General features: G+C 48.6%; 1 protein-coding gene across 1 annotated transcript; it reads left to right on the forward strand.

Annotated features, from left to right (window-relative positions):
• The first annotated feature begins 2,845 nt into the window (after nt 1–2,845).
• COMTD1 (catechol-O-methyltransferase domain containing 1) lies at nt 2,846–18,342 on the forward strand. Its single transcript, XM_056848888.1, has 7 exons — nt 2,846–2,927; nt 4,998–5,125; nt 8,936–9,041; nt 11,248–11,366; nt 14,239–14,293; nt 16,316–16,449; nt 18,190–18,342. The coding sequence occupies exons 1-7, from the start codon at nt 2,846–2,848 to the stop codon at nt 18,340–18,342; spliced, it is 777 nt and encodes a 258-aa protein (XP_056704866.1).
• Nucleotides 18,343–18,761: the final 419 nt, after the last annotated feature.

The raw sequence follows: 18,761 nt of genomic DNA on the forward strand, positions 1-18,761 counted from the left end.
TGGCCCGCCTCTTCGTATCACATATCTTCAAATTACATTCGTTTCCGCGCAAAATAATCTGTGACCGCGGCAGTGGCTTTGTTTCCAAGTTTTGGAAAGCATTTCTCAAGTTGGTGGGGGTAGAACAAGGATTGTCTACTGCATACCATCCCCAAACCGATGGTCAAACTGAACGTGTCAATGCTGTACTTGAATGTTATTTACGCTGTTATGTTAACTACCACCAAGATAACTGGGTGGAACTATTACCTTTTGCTGAATATGCCTACAATAATGCTGTACATCAATCTACAGGTTTTAGCCCATTCTATGCAGTGTATGGACAGGATTTCGGTCCTGTTACTCCCAGAAATGATGTGGAGGGGGAGGGAGATCCTGATGTTGCTTCCTGGGCACACACCCTCCGTACCACCTGGCCTTGGCTCGTTACCAATCTCGACCGAGCCAAGCGCAAATACAAAGCACAAGCCGATAAACATCGTTCCCCCGGGGGCGAACTTCGAGTGGGTAAATTGGTCTATCTTTCCACCAAAAATCTACGTTCCACCCGTCCGTGCCTTAAGCTCAATGCTAAATTCATTGGCCCATTCCCCATCACACGGGTCATAAATCCTGTCACAGTGGAACTAGCTCTCCCCAAAGCCCTGAGGCGTGTACATCCCGTTTTCCACATTAGCCTCCTGAAGCCCCATACTGCCTCTCCACAATGGCATCCCGATCCGCCTCCCGAACAGCCCATTATGGTGGGGGGGGAGGAGCACTTCGAGGTCTCCAAAATCCTTGACTCTCGTGTTCACCATGGAAACCTACAGTATTTAGTCCGTTGGAAACACTTCCCCCCTGCCTACGATGAATGGGTTCGCGCACGAGATGTCTCCGCCCCCAAACTCGTCGATGCCTTTCACACTGCCTACCCGGAAAGACCATCCCCCTTACAGACTGGGAGGGGGCCTTAAGGGGAGCAGGATGTCAGGCTGCTATCTCGGTTTCAGTATTGTTTCTGTGTCTGTACTGTACTGTCTAGCCTCAAGGTCGACCACACATACCAAGGCCTGGGAATGCTGCTCCTGGGAAAGTGTACTCTGTTTATGTGTGCTGATGCTGTGTAATCTCCCGCCATTTACTGCCTTATATTATTGTTCAGCTAGTGAGACTCTCATAGCTGCCATAGTTCCCTGTATGCACTGTATTGCCTTTTTGACCAGTAAAAGCCATCTGCTTGGATTCTATATGACTCTGTGGTGATTTCTGGTTCTTTGGGTCAAGAGCTCACAGTAAGGCTGAGAGTGTGTGACTGGCCCAAGATCAGCCAATGAGCTTCCATGGCACAAAAGGGGATTCAAACCCGGGTCTTCCAGATACTAGTTCCAACACTCGAACCACTACACCACACCGGCTCTCTGTTGTAAAGTAGTGTAAAGCATGTTCCATACCTTCTCCCCACCTCCCGAAGAAACCCAGCAAGCTCATTTCAGCCATGCAAAAAGCAAACACGGGCGCTCTTTCCCATGAGCAAAGGATCATGGCCCAGTCTGTGATCTCCTACCTCTGTTCCCTATTGACCAATTCTGTACAAAGAAGAAGAGTTGGTTTTTACATGCCGACTTTCTCCACCACTTAAGGAGGTATAAATAAAGGTGAACACCCCTAGGTAAGAACTCTACGTCAGGCAAGTCCTTCTATGGTGGGGCCAGGCTCGGAGCGTGCTCGCCCCCCCCCCCCCGACTTTCTCTGCAGCCCAGGTTGCTGCTGCACTTGGGTTGCCAACCTCCAGGTGATGATTGGAGACCTTCTGCCTGCCAAGCAGAGGCTCCACCACTAAGCCACAATCCCTGGGTTGCCAGCTCCGGGTTGGGAAAGACCTGGAGGTTTGGGGGGGCGGAGCCTGAAGAGGGCAGGGTTTGGGGAGCGGCGGGGCGGGGCTTCCACTCCATCGAGACCAATTGCCAAAGCGGCCCTTCCCTGCAGGGGAAGGGATCTCTGTCGCCTGGAGATCAGTTGTAATAGCGGGAGACCTCCCTCCACCCCCTGGGGGTTGGGGGAGAAATGGACACCACTGTACTAATATCGGGAAGATGAGGAACTCAGTACAGGAGCGAAGTGTATACAAAGTGCAAAAAACTTTATAAGCTCCCAAAATGACATAACAGTACAGCTATACACACTATATACAGTATTAAGCTGAAACATACGAGCTAAGACAAACAAGGTGACTGTACAAGGTGGGGGAAAGTGTCCAAATGACACCGCTAATGTTCATAGAGTCTCTCTCAATTGCAGGAGAAGTGGTATCCAAAGGATTTTCAACGAGGTTTCCAATGAGGAGACGATCGTTTCGAGTTCACAGTGAACAGATCTTCACCCGGAGATCTTGGTATCTGAAGAGGCGAGCCGTGGCTCACGAAAGCTCCTACCCTGCCAGAACATATTTGTGTGAGTCTTGAAGGGGCTCCTGGACTCTGGCCCTTTCCGACTCGGTCGTCATCAGCCCTTCCACGTCCTCTTTGCACATTCATTCATTCAAACATTCTCCCATAACGGGTAAGATTTAAAAAGAAAACGCCAAATCATTATTATTCCCCACGAAGGGTCAGCGAATGGGTCGATTCCCACTTGCGGTGAGGATTATAGCGCAGCCAACCCTGGAGGGTGGCGGCCCTCCGGGCGCTGCTGGGGCGCCGCCGGCCTGCAGATGCTGCTGGCGGGGCGGGCTGGGGCGGGAGGCCGCCCCCCGTCCCTCCCTCCCTCCGTCCATCCCTCCGTCCATCCCTCCGTCCGTCCTCCCTCCCTCCCTGCCGGGAGGGCGGCGCCTGTGTCGGCGGAGCTGCAGCAGCGCGGAGCCGCCATGCCCGTCTTGGGGCTCTCCAAGGAAGCGGCGGTGGGCAGCGCGGCCCTGGCGCTGGCCGCCGCCGCCGGCTTCTGGGCAGGTGAGGCGGGGCCGCCCCCCGACGGCGCTGGGGGGACCCCCGGGCGAGAGCGCCCTGCCAGGCGGAGGGGCCCCAGGGAGCGGCGGGAGGCCGGCCGGGAGCGGCGGGGCGGGCGGCGGGGGAGCCGCGACGGCGCACAGCTGGCTGGGGCGGCCGCGGACTGGCCCGGCCCGGCAACGCAGAGCCAGTGCGGGGGGCTGGGGGGGGGGGCGGGACGGCTGCGCGGTGACCGCCCCTTCTGGGGTTCCCCGGGGCAGAGAGGGACCGAGGGGGGTGGCCGGGGTGGCCAGCCTCCAGGTCCTGCCTGAGGTCATCAACAGCGCGGGGCTGAATCAATATTAAGAATCAATATTAAGGGCTGAATCAATATTAAGCAGGTAGCAATCGGTTGCACAATAACATTCCTCGATTTTACGAAAGCGTTACCTACCCAGTTCAATGTCAACCACAAACCAAAGAGTCGATGTTATAATGTCTCTATTAAGTTCTCAGTAATTCACAAAAATATAGGACGAGCCGGTCAAAGTGCACAATAAGGGCACATATACAGCACAAATATAGCACAAAGTGCAAACCTGTTCACAGTTTTACAGGAATAAGCCACAAAATTTGTGAATGAATAACTGTTAATTCCACAGTGGGTAGCCAGTCTGTCTGCTGTAGTAGAAAAGAGCACGAGGCCAGGAGCACCTTAAAGACTAACAACAATATTTTCTGGCAGGGTATGAGCTTTCGTGAGCCACAGCTCACTTCTTCTTCTTGTCTGACTTCGATTATAAGTTAAATTTTTGTACTGTTCCTGTAGAATCCGTAGCTTATTGTTTTGTATAAGTACACATTGCTAAGTCCATCCTTCGCAATACAAAACAATAAGCTACAGATTCTACAGGAACAGTACAAAAATTTAACTTATAATCACAGTTGGACAAGGACTTAGATTTTTATAGGGTCTTGTTTATTATTGGTTTGTGAATTGTGATTGATTCTTTATTGTGAATACAATTTTTGGCATTGATATATGTAGTAGCCTGTTTCCATATACATGCTACAGCAATTCCCCCCTCGTTTTAGAACTGACCTGGAATCAGGCAGATTCGTGTATTGTTAGGAAGGTCACAGACCCATAGAAATTTCTCTAGAGAGGAGGGACAGGAATGTGCTAGAATCATACATTCATAGAGCTGGAAAGGGGCCATACAGGACATCTAGTCCAACCCCCTGCTTAATGCAGGATCAGCCTAGAGCATCCCTGACCAGTGTTTGTCCAGCCTCTGCTTAGACTGCCAGGGAGGGGGAGCTCACCACCTCCCTAGGTAGCTGAATAATAAATAAATAGAATGGTATGGTACTCCCCATTTTTTCTCTAGCAGCAAAGCAGGGCAACAGTGGGGTGCTGCACTTATTTTATTTATTTAATCTCAGAGTTGAAAGGGACCACCAGGGTCATCTAGTTCAACCCCCAGACTTGCCCTTTGCCTCCTTCTGCTCTGCTCCCGGCAGGGTCTGAGCCGAGTGGCCCCTGCGGTCCAGCTAGAGGTGGCAGAGGAGGAGCCAATGGGAGGGCTTCTTCAATGACTGCTGTTGGCTGGCTGTGGGCCAATTAGCCCTCAGCTTCTTCCTGGCACCCAGTGGCTCTCCCAAGACAGCAGCCTGCTGGGAGCTTTCCTAGTAAACTGCAGTGCCCATCCACCCTCAGAAGCCGGCTGCCGTTCCGCGGTCTTGGGGGGGTCACTTTGCCCCGGTTGTCACAAACCATTGCGGAATGCCTTGAGTGTGTTTAGGCGAATTGTTATGGTCTCTTACATGCATTTTTGAGAGCCAGCTTGGTGTAGTGGTTAAGAGCGGTGGTTTTGAGCGGTGGATTCTAATCTGGAGAACCGGGTTGGTTTCCCAACTCCTCCACATGAAGCTATTTGGGTGATCTTGGGCTAGTCACTCCTCTCTTAGAGCTCTCTCAGCCCCACCTACCTCACAGGGTGTTGTTGTGGGGAGGGGGAGGGAGGGCGACCGTAAGTGGTAGAGAAAGTCGGCATATAAAAACCAACTCTTCTTGTTGTTTATATGGAAAAGGCAGAAGATATCATTCAGCATACAATACTGGAACCATGAAAGGCATCCTAGCCAAAAACAACCCATTACTGCAGTATGTCCTGGATCACTCCTTACGGGAGCATCCCTCTCTGAAGAAGCTGAGATTGGTTCGTATGAATTTTCGATGGGTCTCTCTTTCCAACAGATGCTGCTCTCTCTCTCTCTCTCTCTCTCTCTCTCTCTCTCTCTCTCTCTCTCTCTCTCTCTCTCTCTCTCTCTCTCCTCTCTCTCTCTCCTCTCTCTCTCTCCTCTCTCCTCTCTCTCTCCTCTCTCTCTCTCTCTCTCTCTCTCTCTCTCTCGTGTGTGTGAAGTGCCGTCAAGTCGCTTCCGACTCATGGCGACCCTATGAATCAAAGTCCTCCAAAATGTCCTATCTTTGTCAGCCTTGCTCTGGTCTTGCAAATTGAGGGCTGTGGCTTCCTTTGTTGAGTTGGTTGGGTCTTCCTCTTTTCCTGCTGCCCTCAACTTTTCCTAGCATGGTTGTCTTTTCCAGTGACTCTTTTCTTCTCATCATGTGACCTAAATACGGCAGCCTCAGTTGAGTCATTTTAGCGTCTAGGGTCAGTTCAGAAGTGGGCAGCGCCTTCAAAACCAATAGGATTAATTTCAGCGTAGGCCAAGCCTCTCTCTCGCTGTGTTCCACAAACATGGCTTCTCTCCTCTGAGCAAAGCCTTTCCGAGGTGCCACCCCAGACAATGGGTAAGATCAGCAACGGCACCTTCTTTGTGGTGGCCTTCTTGCAGAAGGGCCTGCCTGGGGGGACGGTGCAAAAACCAAAGCACTTCAGGAGGTGGAGCTGCCAAGCTCCAAAGGTGAGGACTGGAGATCTCCTGGAATTACACCTGGTCTCCAGATGACAGAAATCAGTTTCCCTGGAGGAGAAGGCTGCTTTGGAGTTAAGGTTCTGTGGCATCTTAGCCTGCTAAGATCCCTTACCTCCCCAAACCCTGCCAGTGGATAAGAGCAGTGGTTTGGAGCAGTGGAGTCTGATCTGGAGAAACGGGTTCGATTCCCCACTCCCCCACATGAGCAGCAGAGGCTAATCTGGTGAGCTGGGTTGGTTGTCCCACTCCTACACATGAAGCCAGCTGGGAGACCTTGGGCTAGTCACAGCTCTCTTAGAGCTCTCTCAGCCCCACCTACCTCCCAGGGTGTCCGTTGTGGGGAGGGGGAGGGAAGGTGATTATAGGCCGGTCTGAGTCTCCCTTAAGTGACAGAGAGAGTTGGCATGTAAAAACCAACTCTTCAGATGATGAGAGGGAGGGCATCGTGGGCATCTTCTGAGCATGGAGTAGGGGTCACTGGGGGTGTGGGGGGGGAGGTAGTTGTGAATTTCCTGCAGTGTGCAGGGGGTTGGACTAGATGACCCTGATGGTCCCTTCCAACTCTATGATTCTATGATTTTGTCCAGCATGGTCTTATTTTTATTGCTAACCAAGCAAATCTGCTTAATTTGTTTAATAGGGCTTGTTCTCCTTTCCTGCTGTTGCGTAATGTGATTTGCATGTTTGCTCAGCAGTTGTTAGGTGCAACGAACAAGTGTGAGTCAGACCGGCACCCACAGAGCAAATACTCAGCTTGCCAATAATTGGAAGGAAGATCCAGATCTTAACTCTTCTGGAGGCCTTCCTTGAATGCTGTCTTTGGGCTATAATGTTGAACTTCCTGCCTTTGGGCTGATGAGACGTCTCGCGTCCATGCGCCAGACGCAGCACTAAGCAACCGTTGACACAGAGCTCCGGTAGAGCGGACTTTGTTACGGGAGCTACTTTGCCTCATGAAGGCCGTGTGGGTTGGGCCGAAGCCCAGGTCAGCTGCTTCGGCCAAGAGCCTCCTGCTTCCCTCCCCCAGGAAGCCCCGTGGTATTTCCATGCTGGGCGCTGGAGCGTGTTCCCACCTGTGCAGAACCAGGGGAGTGAAAAGGAAGGCTTCCGGCGAACCCCAAGGAGATGCATCTGGGGTCTCTTCTTCTCAAGGGTTTCTTAAAAGGAGGAGGAGGGTTTTTATACGCCGCTTTTCTCTACCTTTGAGGAGTCTCAAAGCAGCTTACAATCGCCTTCCCTTCCCCTCCTCACAACAGGCACCTTGTGAGGCAGGTGGGGCTGAGAGAGTTCTGAGATAACTGTGACCAGCCCAAGGTCACCCAGCAGGCTTCATGTGGAGGAGTGGGGAATCAAACCCAGTTCTCCAGATTAGAGTCCACTACACCATGCTAGAATACAGGAAAAAAATATGCATTCAGACATTTTGTATCCATTTTTGGTAATATATTTATACATGTTATTTCTCTGCAACGTTTTATCTCTTGGTTTTGATTTTTGTTGCAGTTGTTCCTTTTTTTTGTTCAATTTAGGCAGAGAATTGAGCCAGATGGGGATTTGAACCTGGGACTCCCCAGTTCCTAACTAAACAGTCCCACACACACACATACACCCCCGGGCTAAAGGCAGTGGGAGGAATTCTATCAGAGAAATAGTGCAAATGAAAAGGTTCTCGTGCCCTCTTCGGTGATTTGTAAGAAATCTCAGATGTTCCCCACTGATTTCTCTGCCACATCACCAGGTTTGATGCCTAAGAATGTAGCTCAATCCTGATATCACCCCAAACCATGCTTTTATTAAACTCACTGTGAGGGGAGGGGCCTTGGCTCAGTGGCAGACTGAGCATCTGCTTGGCATGCAGAAGGTCCCAGGTTCAATCCCCAGCATCTCTAGTTAAAGGGACCAGGCAAGTGGGTGATGTGAATATACCTCCACCTGAGACCCTGGAGAGCCATTGCCGGTCTGTGTGGACAATACTGACTTTGATGGACTAAGGGTCTGATTCAGTATAAGGCAGCTTCATGTACTTACCGTCACTTCCTTAACATTCCTACATTTTCAAACAATGCCAACAGCTGTATTGGCTGGGCGTTGTTGGTGAATCCCAAAAGATCAACATTTTTGCATCTGTGGAACATCTGCTCTGGAGGACTTCTACACTACCTGTTTGGATGCCCTCTATATGTGGAATCCAGGGCTAAATTTCTTGCCGGGCTGGTTTCAAGCCTAAACACTCGTCCTAGTGCTGAGAAATTAGTATTTTTGTTAAGAAGAGGAAGAAGAGTTGGTTTTCATATGCCGACTTTCTCTACCTCTTAAGGAAGAATCAAACCGGCTTACAATCACCTTTCTCTCCCCCTCCCCACAACAGACACCCTGTGAGGTAGGCAGGGCTGAGAGAGCTCTAAGAGAGCTGTGACTAGCCCAAGGTCACCCATTCTGAAGGCTTTGTTTCAGATAGGACCTCCCTGTATGCTCTGGTGGCAAAGAAAATAAGGTCCAACATGGTTGCTAAGAGAGCTGACCCTTCGAGTTGATTTTTATCGGTCTTATTAGCCAATTGGGACTCCACTGCAACGTTTAGTCATTATTGCTCTGTACTCATCAATTTAGCATAGTTTTATTATGTATATTTATTATTAATCTAGCATTTTATTAACCTAGCATTTTTCCTTTTATTATATATTTATGGAATTGATGATCTTTGTAACGGCCTACTGCTATATGCAAATAAACAATTCATTCATTCACATGAACACATGAAGCTGCCTTCTACTGAATCAGACCCTCGGTCCATCCAAGTCAGTATGGTCTACTCAGACCGGCAGCAGCTCTCCAGGGTCTCAGGCAGAGGTCTTTCACATCACCTACTTACCTGGTCCCTTTAACTGGAGATGCCGGGGATTGAACCTGGGACCTTCTGCATGCCAAGCAGATGCTCTGCCACTGAGCCACGTCCCCTCCCTCCTTACTGTCACTAGTTGTCTCTCACACAAACACTTTTGAAAGGAGGTGGTACGGCACACTGGCCCGTGAAAGAGAAATCTCTTGGGATCACAGGAACAGGTTTGTAATGCAGAGGTCTTGTTTTCTAGCTGACGTTGGACCTCCCCCAGAAAGGGATGTTGGTGTGTCCTGACCAGGCCCAGCTGATGGCCAACCTCGCACGCCTGATCAAAGCAAGGAAAGCGCTTGAAATTGGTAAGTGGGGCTGTCTTTGCAGGCTCGGGGGGGGGCTGAGAGTGGCGGGACCTGTGGGTTAGGTGTCGGATTCTCACATGCCAAGTAGAACTGATTTTCCATCCAGTGGACTGAGGAGAACTTCTGGTCTTCGTTCCTACACAACATGTGGCTGAGAGCCAGCGTGGTATAGCAGTTGGAGCTGGGGGTTCCCAAGCTTTTCAGGCCGCCACCCCCTCGGTTCCACAAACTCAACCCCCACGCCCCTACCCTATCCTATAAAAAGCGGTTTTTCATGACACACTAAAGAAGATAATAACTATAAAATTTCAAAACAGTAACAATTAATTACACACCTATTCAAAATCAAATCAAAACTTTTTAGTTGAAATTTATTCAGCAAAACTGATGAACTTGATCCTGTGGTACCAGCTCTTCAAAGTCGGGGGGGGGGGGGAATTCTGATAGTTTCCACCAAATTTGCTAGCATGGTGCCATAGCTTGATCTGTTGTAAATTAGTGAACAACACAGCTGAAGGGGCCCACCTCTAGCACCCTCCCCCCACTGCCCCCTTGCCTCTTAGTGCCCCCCAGGTAATCCCACTGTCCCCCAGGGGATGGTACTGCCCATTTTGGGAACCACTGGGTTAGAGTATCAGACTGGCAAGTGGGAGATCCGGGTTCGAATCTCTACTCTGCCCCAAATGCTTGCTGGGCGACCTTGGGATGCAAACGCACTTTCAACCTAACCTAAAGGGCATCTTGGCCATCTTCTGATCACTAGGGGTGTGGAGGGGGGAGGTAGTTGTGAATTTCCTGCATTGTGCAGGGGGTTGGACTTGATGGCCCTGGTGGTCCCTTCCAACTGTATGATTCTACGGGGTCATTGTGAGTATAAAACGGAGGAGGAGTGAGCGATGAAAGCTGCTTTGGTTTCCCATTGGGGAGAAAGGCAGGGTACAAACGAAGGACCGCCTCTCCTGGCATGTTCCCCGGAGGACTCTTTGTTCAACTAATAACCTTTTGGTGGTCCCCGGCCTGAGGAGTGTCCGGCTGGCCTCGGACAGGGCTTTCTCTGCCCTGGCCCCTGCCTGGCGGAATAGCCTCTCTAGTGAGACCAGGGCCCTGTGGGACCTTGGAGAGTTCTGCAGGGCCTGTAAAACGGAGTTATTCTGCCAGGCCTGTGGTTGAGGCCAGCTACAGTCCTTTATGTATGAAGACTGGCCTCCCCTAACCTCCGCCACTATTATACTTTTCCCTATATTGAACTGGGATTTTAGTTCCATCTGGTCACCTGGTTTTATGTTTTACACATTAGAGGCGCCTTAAGTAATTTAGGACATTTGTTTTATATAACTTTTACAGGGCTATTTTAAATGCTGTTTTGATGCTTTTTATTGATTAAATGGGATACTATATTCCTCGTAAGCCAGTGTGGTGTAGTGGTTTGGAGCGGTGGAGGTCTCACCTTGGTACTCGTATGGCTGATGAACACGTGAGACAGAGGTGGACAAAGCAAAGAGGTGGCCGGGAGGTGAGCGTCTCCGGGCCGATTGAGTTGGAGAAATGAGGCTATTGTGTTGGGTTCTTTTCCTTCACAGCCGAGATGCTCCAGCTCCTGCAGATGGGCATTGGCTGCAATTAGATCACTGAGCGCCTTGGGAATCCACAGGGGGCAAAGCACTATAAATAAGCAATAATTGCATTGCCGGGCTTAATCCATGGGGGAACTGTACCCTTCCGAGCTGCTTACAGAAGGGCGTAAAGCGGAGGCAGGTCAGAGCCAGGGAGCTCTGGGAGGAAACAAATTGGCCCACCACCAATCTGGATCCCTTCCCCTGAAGCTCCTGGTTTCCTCCTGTGAGGCGGATGCACTTTCGCCGCTTCCCAAACCCCATTCAGGCTTCTTCTCCCCCTCCCCCACCAACTGTTTTCAACATTTGAAGATAAAGACCGATCCAATGACAGCTCTCCCAGCATCTTCTCTACTTTTGCCTCTAGAAGGTGATCACAAGAGATTATCTTTAAATACTTTTATCTCCTTTTGAAAATAAACATAGTGGAACCATCGTTCCTCAAGCCTTCCAGAGCCAGGCTGGTTCCTGAAGGGAGAGTGTCCATTGGCCACAGAGGGTTGAAAATGTGTTTGCTCTGGCCGAGTGAACATGACGTCTACTCTCTTGTGGAATGCAGCCAAACCATTTTCTTCTCCTTTGGTATTTCACAGGTGTCTTCACAGGGTACAACACCTTAAGCATGGCCCTGGTCTTACCAGAAGATGGCCGGGTCGTCGCTTGTGATATCAATGAAGATTTTGCCAGTGTTGGGAAACCAGTGTGGAAAGAGGTAAATGAGCTACTGAGACCTGGTTGAAAATTGTTTGAACACATGAAACACATGAACACATGAAGTTGCCTTCTACTGAATCAGACCCTCGGTCCATCAAAGTCAGTATTGTCTACTCAGACCAGCAGCGGCTCTCCAGGGCCTCAGGCAGGGGTCTTTCACATCACCTACTTGCCTGGTCCCTTTAACTGCCGATGCCCGAGATTGAACCTGGGACCTTCTGCATGCCAAGCAGATGCTCTGCCACTGAGCCATGGCGACTGCTCGTGGGTCCGTAAGCCTACCACCAGTGGCTGTGTGGGCCTAGAGGGAATGGCTGTACCTTACCCACGCCACAAAATATCTTGACCTTGCCTTCCTCTCAAGTGATATCAAATACATTTATAGATATATCTTTTTTCCTTTCTTTAGATTTAACAGCCATTGGCTATTCATCAACCATTTCACACTTTAAAAGGGGGAAATGAAATCCAGTTTTTCCTTGATACTATAAAGAGAAAAGTTGTCACATCTCTCACGCAATTGACCGATCTACTTGAAAGTGATAATTCAGTATCTGCTTCTCAAAAAGTGTTTTTAGCTGTTTTATCTAGAGAGTGATATATTTATTTCATGCAATATTATTTTGTGGATGTGCTAAAACAATGTGGGCTAGGGAGTCTATTTGATCCGGACAAAATGGGCATTTTTGGACTTCTGTGACAATTTTATTGTATCGCCCTTCTTTCTCAGCTGAGTCTAGGGTATTACATCTCGCCAATAGATATAAATGATGTTAAGAACATAAGAAAGGCCATGCTGGATCAGACCCAGGCCCATCAAGTCCAGCAGTCCATTCACACAGTGGCTAACCAGGTGCCTCTAGGAAGACCACAAGCAAGATGATTGCAGCAGCATCCTGCCTGTCTTCCACAGCACTTCATATAATAGGCCTGCTCCATCATCATCATAAAAATATAAGAGGATCAGACCCAGGCCAATCAAGTCCAGCAGGTCTGTTCACACAGTGGCCAACCAGGTGCCTCCAGGAAGCCCACAAACAAGATGATTGTAGCAGCATTGTCCTGCCTGTCTTCCACAGCACTTCATATAATAGGCCTGCTCCTCTGATCCTGGAGATAATAGGTTTGCATCATGACTAGTATCCATTTTTATTAGTAGCAATGGATAGCCCTCTCCTCCATGAACATGTCCACTCCCCTCTTCAAGCCTTCCAAGTGGGCAGCCATCACCTCCTGGGGGAGGGAGTTCTACACATTAGCTATACAAAATATATCAATAACCTGCAGAGCTGTTTGCATTGACACCTGAAAAATGTTGACGCTCTTGGCCCAGTGATTGGATGCAGGCATCCTCCAAGGATCCTTCCTTCAACTAAAGTGGGTCTTCTGCTGATAGAAGAGCTATTTAATGTGTCAGAACACTCCTTAGATTGGAGGAAGGTGTCAAACTGCAGCCAAAAGGAAAAGTGGGGAATACATATTTTAATAAATGAATAAATACTGTACTCAGTGATAAGATGGGGCAGGATCCACAGCAATGTGTCCACATTCTGAAGGTTGCTTGCCCACCAGATCTGAGGCCTGGAACATGTCCAGTTGTAGTCATGTACGTGGGGAAAAGACATTGTACACTTTGAGGGACTTTATGCCAAATGAGCAGGCAGAGGAGGAGGAGGAGGAGGAGTTGGTTTTTATATGCCAACTATCTCTACCACTTACGGGAGAATCAAACCGGCTAATAATCACCTTCCCTTCCCCTCCCCACAACAGACACCCTGTGAGGTAGGCGGGGCTAAGAGAGAGCTCTAACAGAGCTGTAACTTGCCCAGGGTCACCCAGCTGGCTTCATGTGGAGGAGTGGGGAAACCAACCCGGTTCACCAGATTAGCCTCCACCGCTCATGTGGAGGAGTGGGGAATCAAACCCGGTTCTCCAGATCAGAGTCCACCGTTCCAAACCGCTGCACCACGCTGGCTCTCCGACCTTCACTGAAGCCAAAGGGATTTAGAAGTGGATTCCTTGACAAGGTCATACCAATTTTGTACCATTTTGGTTCTTTTCCTCCCCTGTTCCCCACAGCCCTCTTGGGTGCCCCAGTGGAATATGGTGGTGTGGAATAGGACGTCTGTCCTCAAATGCGAAAGGTGAAAGGATACAAGGGTGTCGAAAAAGCTCTTCAGAAAATAGTTTCATGGGTGAACGGGATTTTTTCCCCATTATTTTTCCCCCATTCAGATTCATAGGCCAGACGAAGTCCTTTGGCGTTTACACAGGGCCAGCTATAAACTAGATTCCAAACAATATACTCTAAACATCGGTTGGAACTGCTCAATTGCTTGTAGTCCACTCCGAAAGTATGTAGATTTACATAAAGGCAATAGCCCAATTCTTCATTCCATGGGAGTGCCCTGGTGAGTTCAGAAGGAAGACAGTTTTCTCGAGTTACTCCGTTTCGATGTCCTTCATCAGTTCCATTTCTTAAAACTCCTCTTAGTTGTTAATGTTCATTTCTCAAGCTGCAGTTCACTGCGTCCTTTACACTTCCTCCGTTCCCCCCAGGGATACTGGTATGAATTTATTTGTGATGCTGTATGTCATTTTGTGAGGCTGCAGGTTAATGCGCAATTATGTATGTTAAAATTATTATTGAGTTGTAGTCATTGTATGTGCCCATCTGTGCTGAATTATTCTAATACTATTGCTGTAACACAGAGGTGTCATATTTTTGCTAATAAACTAGATTCCAGCAACAGCCACAAGATTAAAAGGGGGCAGGGCTTAATTGTGTCGAGCTCCCCTTCCCAAAATTGCCAGTCGCCTTTCCCTTCATGGTCTCCTATAGCCAATAGCATTACCTTTTTTCATTTCAGGCAGGAGTGGAGCATAAAATTGACCTGAGGATAAAACCAGCCAGCCAAACGCTAGGTAGGTAAATGGGCATTAAAAATATAGGCTATAAACCTGGAGGCTGACCAAGTGGCAACAGAAGCAATGGAGAGTTCTCGCTTCCCCACAAGAGTGGAGCAGCTTTCTTGGCAGTTGGCTCAGCGCAGAAGCAGAGGAGGGGGCAGCGTTTTGCAAAACGGTTTGCCATCATCCTCGAAAAGAGGGCCCGTTTCAGCCATCTTTTGTTTGCGCTCTAATCCCTCCATTTCTGTCTTTTGCCACCAGTGGCACAAATGTTTGGTAACTCAGAGCACGATTTGGGTGCTTCCCCGCCTCCTTGGGACGGGCACGCCTTCCCTCTCCATGGGTCAGGCGTGTTGTTCTCAGGGGGCAGCTTGCTTTCCGCGAAAGCAACTGAAGATGTTCGGAACCAAACCGTATCCTTTTAACTGGAGATGCCGGGGATTGAACCTGGGACCTTCTGCATGCCAAGCAGATGCTCCACCGCAGAGCCACGGTCCCTCTCCTGCTCTGCACTTGCTGCAGTCTGCTCGTGTTTAGTTTAAGGAAAGGAAGCGTTCGCTGCTTGCACGTCGAGCAAAGCCGCTTAAGCAGGATTAATGCGGCCAGGCTGGGCGTCTTTGTTGTACCCAATGTTCTGTCCGGGCTGGCTCTGCCCTCTTTTCCTGGTTGCAAATGTTCTGGGGGTGTTTCTAATTTGGGGAGGGGCTGTGATGACACTTCTCTCCCTTTTCTACTGGGAAGCTCGGGTTGGCAGGTGGGAGGCTCGCACCCTCCTCCTCCTCCTCCTCCTCCTCAGGCCAGCTTAGCTTTCATAACACTCTTGACTGCCAGGTGCCCTTCGGCCCCTCCTTCCCTCGAAATGGCATTCCTTGGGCATGTGTTGTTTTCCAAGAGCTTGAAGAACAACAACAAGAGGAAAAGTTGGTTGACCTTGGGCTAGTCACAGCTCTCTCAGCCCCACCTACCTCACAGGGTGTCTGTTGTGGGGGTGGGGGGAAGGGAAGGTGATCGTAAGCCAGTTTGGTTCATCCTTAAGTGGTAGAGAAAGTCGGCATATAAAAACCAACTCTTCTTCTTCTACTACTAGTATATTATGCCTGCTGTGTTTACATGCCTACAGTATAGTACAGTGGTTAGAGTGTTGGACAATTAACTGAGAAACCCAGGTAACCCATTTCCACTCTGCCATGGAAGCTGGCTGGGTGACCTCGGGCCAGTCACACACATTCTCAGACTAACCTTCCTCACAGGATTGTTGTGAGGATAAAATGGAGGATAACAATATAAGCTGCTTTGGGTCCCCATGGGGTAGAAAGGAAGGGTTTAAATGAATTAAACATATATATATATATATAAACGTAATGCTTACTAGTGTAAAATGTAATGTTACTAGTGAATGTTACAGATAAAATGCAGAAGATTTAAAAAAAAAAAAGAACCCTGCAGTATAACGGTATAAAAAGAAGCCTGCTGGGTGACCTTGGGCCAGTCACCGTTCTCTCCCAACTCTCTCAGCCCCACCTACCTCACTAGAGGTCTGTTGAGGGGAGAGGAGGGGAGAGGATTATAAGCCGGTTTGAGTCTCCTTAAAGATAAAGAAAATCAGGGTATAAAAACCAACTCTTCTGAAGAAGAAGAGGAGGAGGAAGAGGAAGAGGAGTTGGTTTTTATATGCTGACTCTTTCCACTTAAGGCAGAATCAAACCGGCTTGCAATCGCCTTCCCTTCCCCTCCCCACAACAGACACCCTGTGAGGTGGTTGAGGCTGAGAGAGCTGTGACTAGCCCAAGGTCACCCAGCTGGCTTCACGTGGAGGAGAGGGAAAACAAACCCAGTTCACCAGATTAGCCTCCGCGGCTCATGTGGAGGATTGGGGGAATCAAACCCAGTTCTCCAGATCAGACTCTACCCCTCCAAACCACCGCTCTTAACCACTACACCAGACATGCAGACGGCGGTTCCCGTTTTTGTTTTTCGGAGCAGGGCCGGTATTCTTGACACTTGTGAAGAAGCATCTCTTGTTCTTTTTACGTCTAGATGAACTTCTAGCCAGCGGCGAGGCAGGAACCTTCGACTTTGCTTTCATCGATGCCGACAAAGAGGGCTACAACGATTACTATGAAAAATGTCTACGGCTTATTAGGAAAGGAGGAATAATAGCGATTGATAATGTAAGTTCGACTGTGTTGTTAACTTAATTGCCTGTCTGCAAAAACTGTGATTTGGCTTTTTGTTTTTGGAAGTTTTATTGAAATATGCAGAATATTACAGAGTATGTCAAAATATACAAAAAACATAATATACAAAAAGAAAAAAAAGTATACAGAAACCGACTTCCAACTCTCTTCATATAGAACAGATTAGTATATATCTTATTTCTTTTGTGAATAACTTTGATTTAATCTGTTTTTACTTTATTATTTAGCGATTTTCATCTTAGTCTACCGTTTAATTAGTTTATGTTCTGTAACCTAAGGTCATTTTTTTATCCCTAAAATATTGATTTATATATACTGACCATGCCTTCCAGTCTGTATCAATATTGGAAACCCAACTATCTTCAATATATTTACTTAACTTGGCTATCTTGGCCCACTCCATAACTTTCTGATGCCATTCATTTGGCTTTTCACACACACACGTGTGTGTTAAGTGCCGTCAAGTCGCTTCCGACTCATGGTGACCCTATGAATTTAATGTCCTCCAAAATGTCCTATCCTTAATAGCCTTGCTCAGGTCTTGCAAATTGAGGACCGTGACTTCCTTGATAGAGTCAATCCATCTCATGTTGGGTCTTCCTCTTTTCCTGCTGCCTTCAGCTTTCCCTAGCAATGTGAGCCAATGTGAGCCAGCGTGGCGTAGTGGTTAGAGTGTCGGACTAGGACCTGGGAGACCCAGGTTCGAATTCCGTGCTCGTACCATTGGAAGCGCCCTGGATCACAATTGGGCCAGTCACACTCAGCCTAACCTACCTCACAGAGTTGTTGTGATGATAAAATGGAGGAGAGGAGAATGACGTAAGCCTCTTTGGGTCCCCGTTGGGGATAAAGGTGGGGTATGAATGATTGAAATAAATAAACTACCCTAACAACTCCCCCAAATTTGAGACAGTCTCCAAATTGTTGATCAATGAAGTCCCACACTAGAAAATGATAGAAAGGAACTGAGGCGGGAGGCACAATGGTACACAGCCCTACTTATGTAGGGAGGGGCCGTGGCTCAGTGGAAGAGCATCTGCTTGGCATGCAGAAGGTCCCAGGTTCCATCCCCGGCATCACCAGTTAAAGGGACTAGGAAAGTAGGTGATGTGAAAGGCCTCTACCTGAGACCCTGGAGAGCCACTACTCATTGTCTGAGTAGACAATACAGACTTTGATGGACGAAGGGCCTGATTCAGTATAAGGCAGCTTCATGTGTTCACATGAGAGCCTTTGGGGGTGGGGGCTATGGCTCTGTGGTAGAGCATCTGCTCAGCATGCAGAAGGTCCCAGGTTCAATCCCCAGCATCTCCAGTTAAAGGGACTAGCCAGGTAGGTGATGTGAAAGACTCTTTTCTGCCTGAGACATTGCTGGTCTGAGCAGACAATAACAACTTTGATGGACCAAGAGTCTGATTCAGGATAAGGCAGCTTCATGTGTTCATGTGTTATGTGCTGGTTATCCTTTGCATATATAATTTCCCAGGAGGGGAATGACCTCACAATGTTAATAGACCAAGAAATACCCTTGGAAAATGGCGACAGGGCTTCAATCTGGAGAGCGTCCTTGCAGAAGACCATGTTTCTGGAAAGTCACTGGTTTTACTAAGCAGAATTCAACAGCCATTTTAGACCTTGGCCAAACATGCAAATGGGGTACAATTTTTTTAAAGTATTTTTTTCTCCCTTTCTTCTGGTCTGTCTCCCAAATAGGTGCTGTGGCATGGAAGAGTACTGAACCCCAGAAAAGACGATTTGGAAACTCAAAGCCTCCATGACTTGAACGAAAAGCTGTTCCGTGATCCACGTGTGAACATCACCATGATTCCCATGGGGGACGGGGTGACACTGGCGTTTAAGCTCTAAGGAGAGGGAGGCGGGAGCAATAAAGGAGGAGAAGATAGTTGATGTGCCCGAGAACCCCCCGATCATGGGCGTTAAAGGATACGAAATGTATATTTTTACTTTCTCCCAGTAAAATAGGCAAGGCTGGGAATCCAGCTATAACCAACCAGTGTGGATTTTTTGCGGGATGGAGAACTTTCTCTTGCTTGTGCTTAACGCAAAATGTAATTTTCGTTCATATATAAAACCGTTCGAGAAGCTAAAGAATGTATTTTTTCAAGCCTGTTGAGCAATCGGACAGGTTCAAGCCCCATCTCTTTAAATAGCAGTCCAGTTGACTGGAGAAGTCATCTGAGCACACGTGTGTGTGTCTCTTACTCCGACTCACACAGAGAAGGCGTCAGGAAGGAATTCTGCCTACTGGTAACAAACAAGCTGTC

This window comes from Euleptes europaea, chromosome 4 (assembly GCF_029931775.1).
Source record: "Euleptes europaea isolate rEulEur1 chromosome 4, rEulEur1.hap1, whole genome shotgun sequence".
NCBI lineage: Eukaryota > Metazoa > Chordata > Lepidosauria > Squamata > Sphaerodactylidae > Euleptes > Euleptes europaea.

Coding starts and splice junctions, on each gene's coding strand:
- COMTD1 (XM_056848888.1), top strand. CDS start 2,846: ATGCCCGTCTTGGGGCTCTCCAAGGAAGCGGCGGTGGGCAGCGCGGCC. Junction 9,042..11,247: donor AAGGAAAGCGCTTGAAATTG/GTAAGTGGGGCT, acceptor GGTATTTCACAG/GTGTCTTCACAGGGTACAAC. Junction 14,294..16,315: donor ACCAGCCAGCCAAACGCTAG/GTAGGTAAATGG, acceptor TTTTACGTCTAG/ATGAACTTCTAGCCAGCGGC.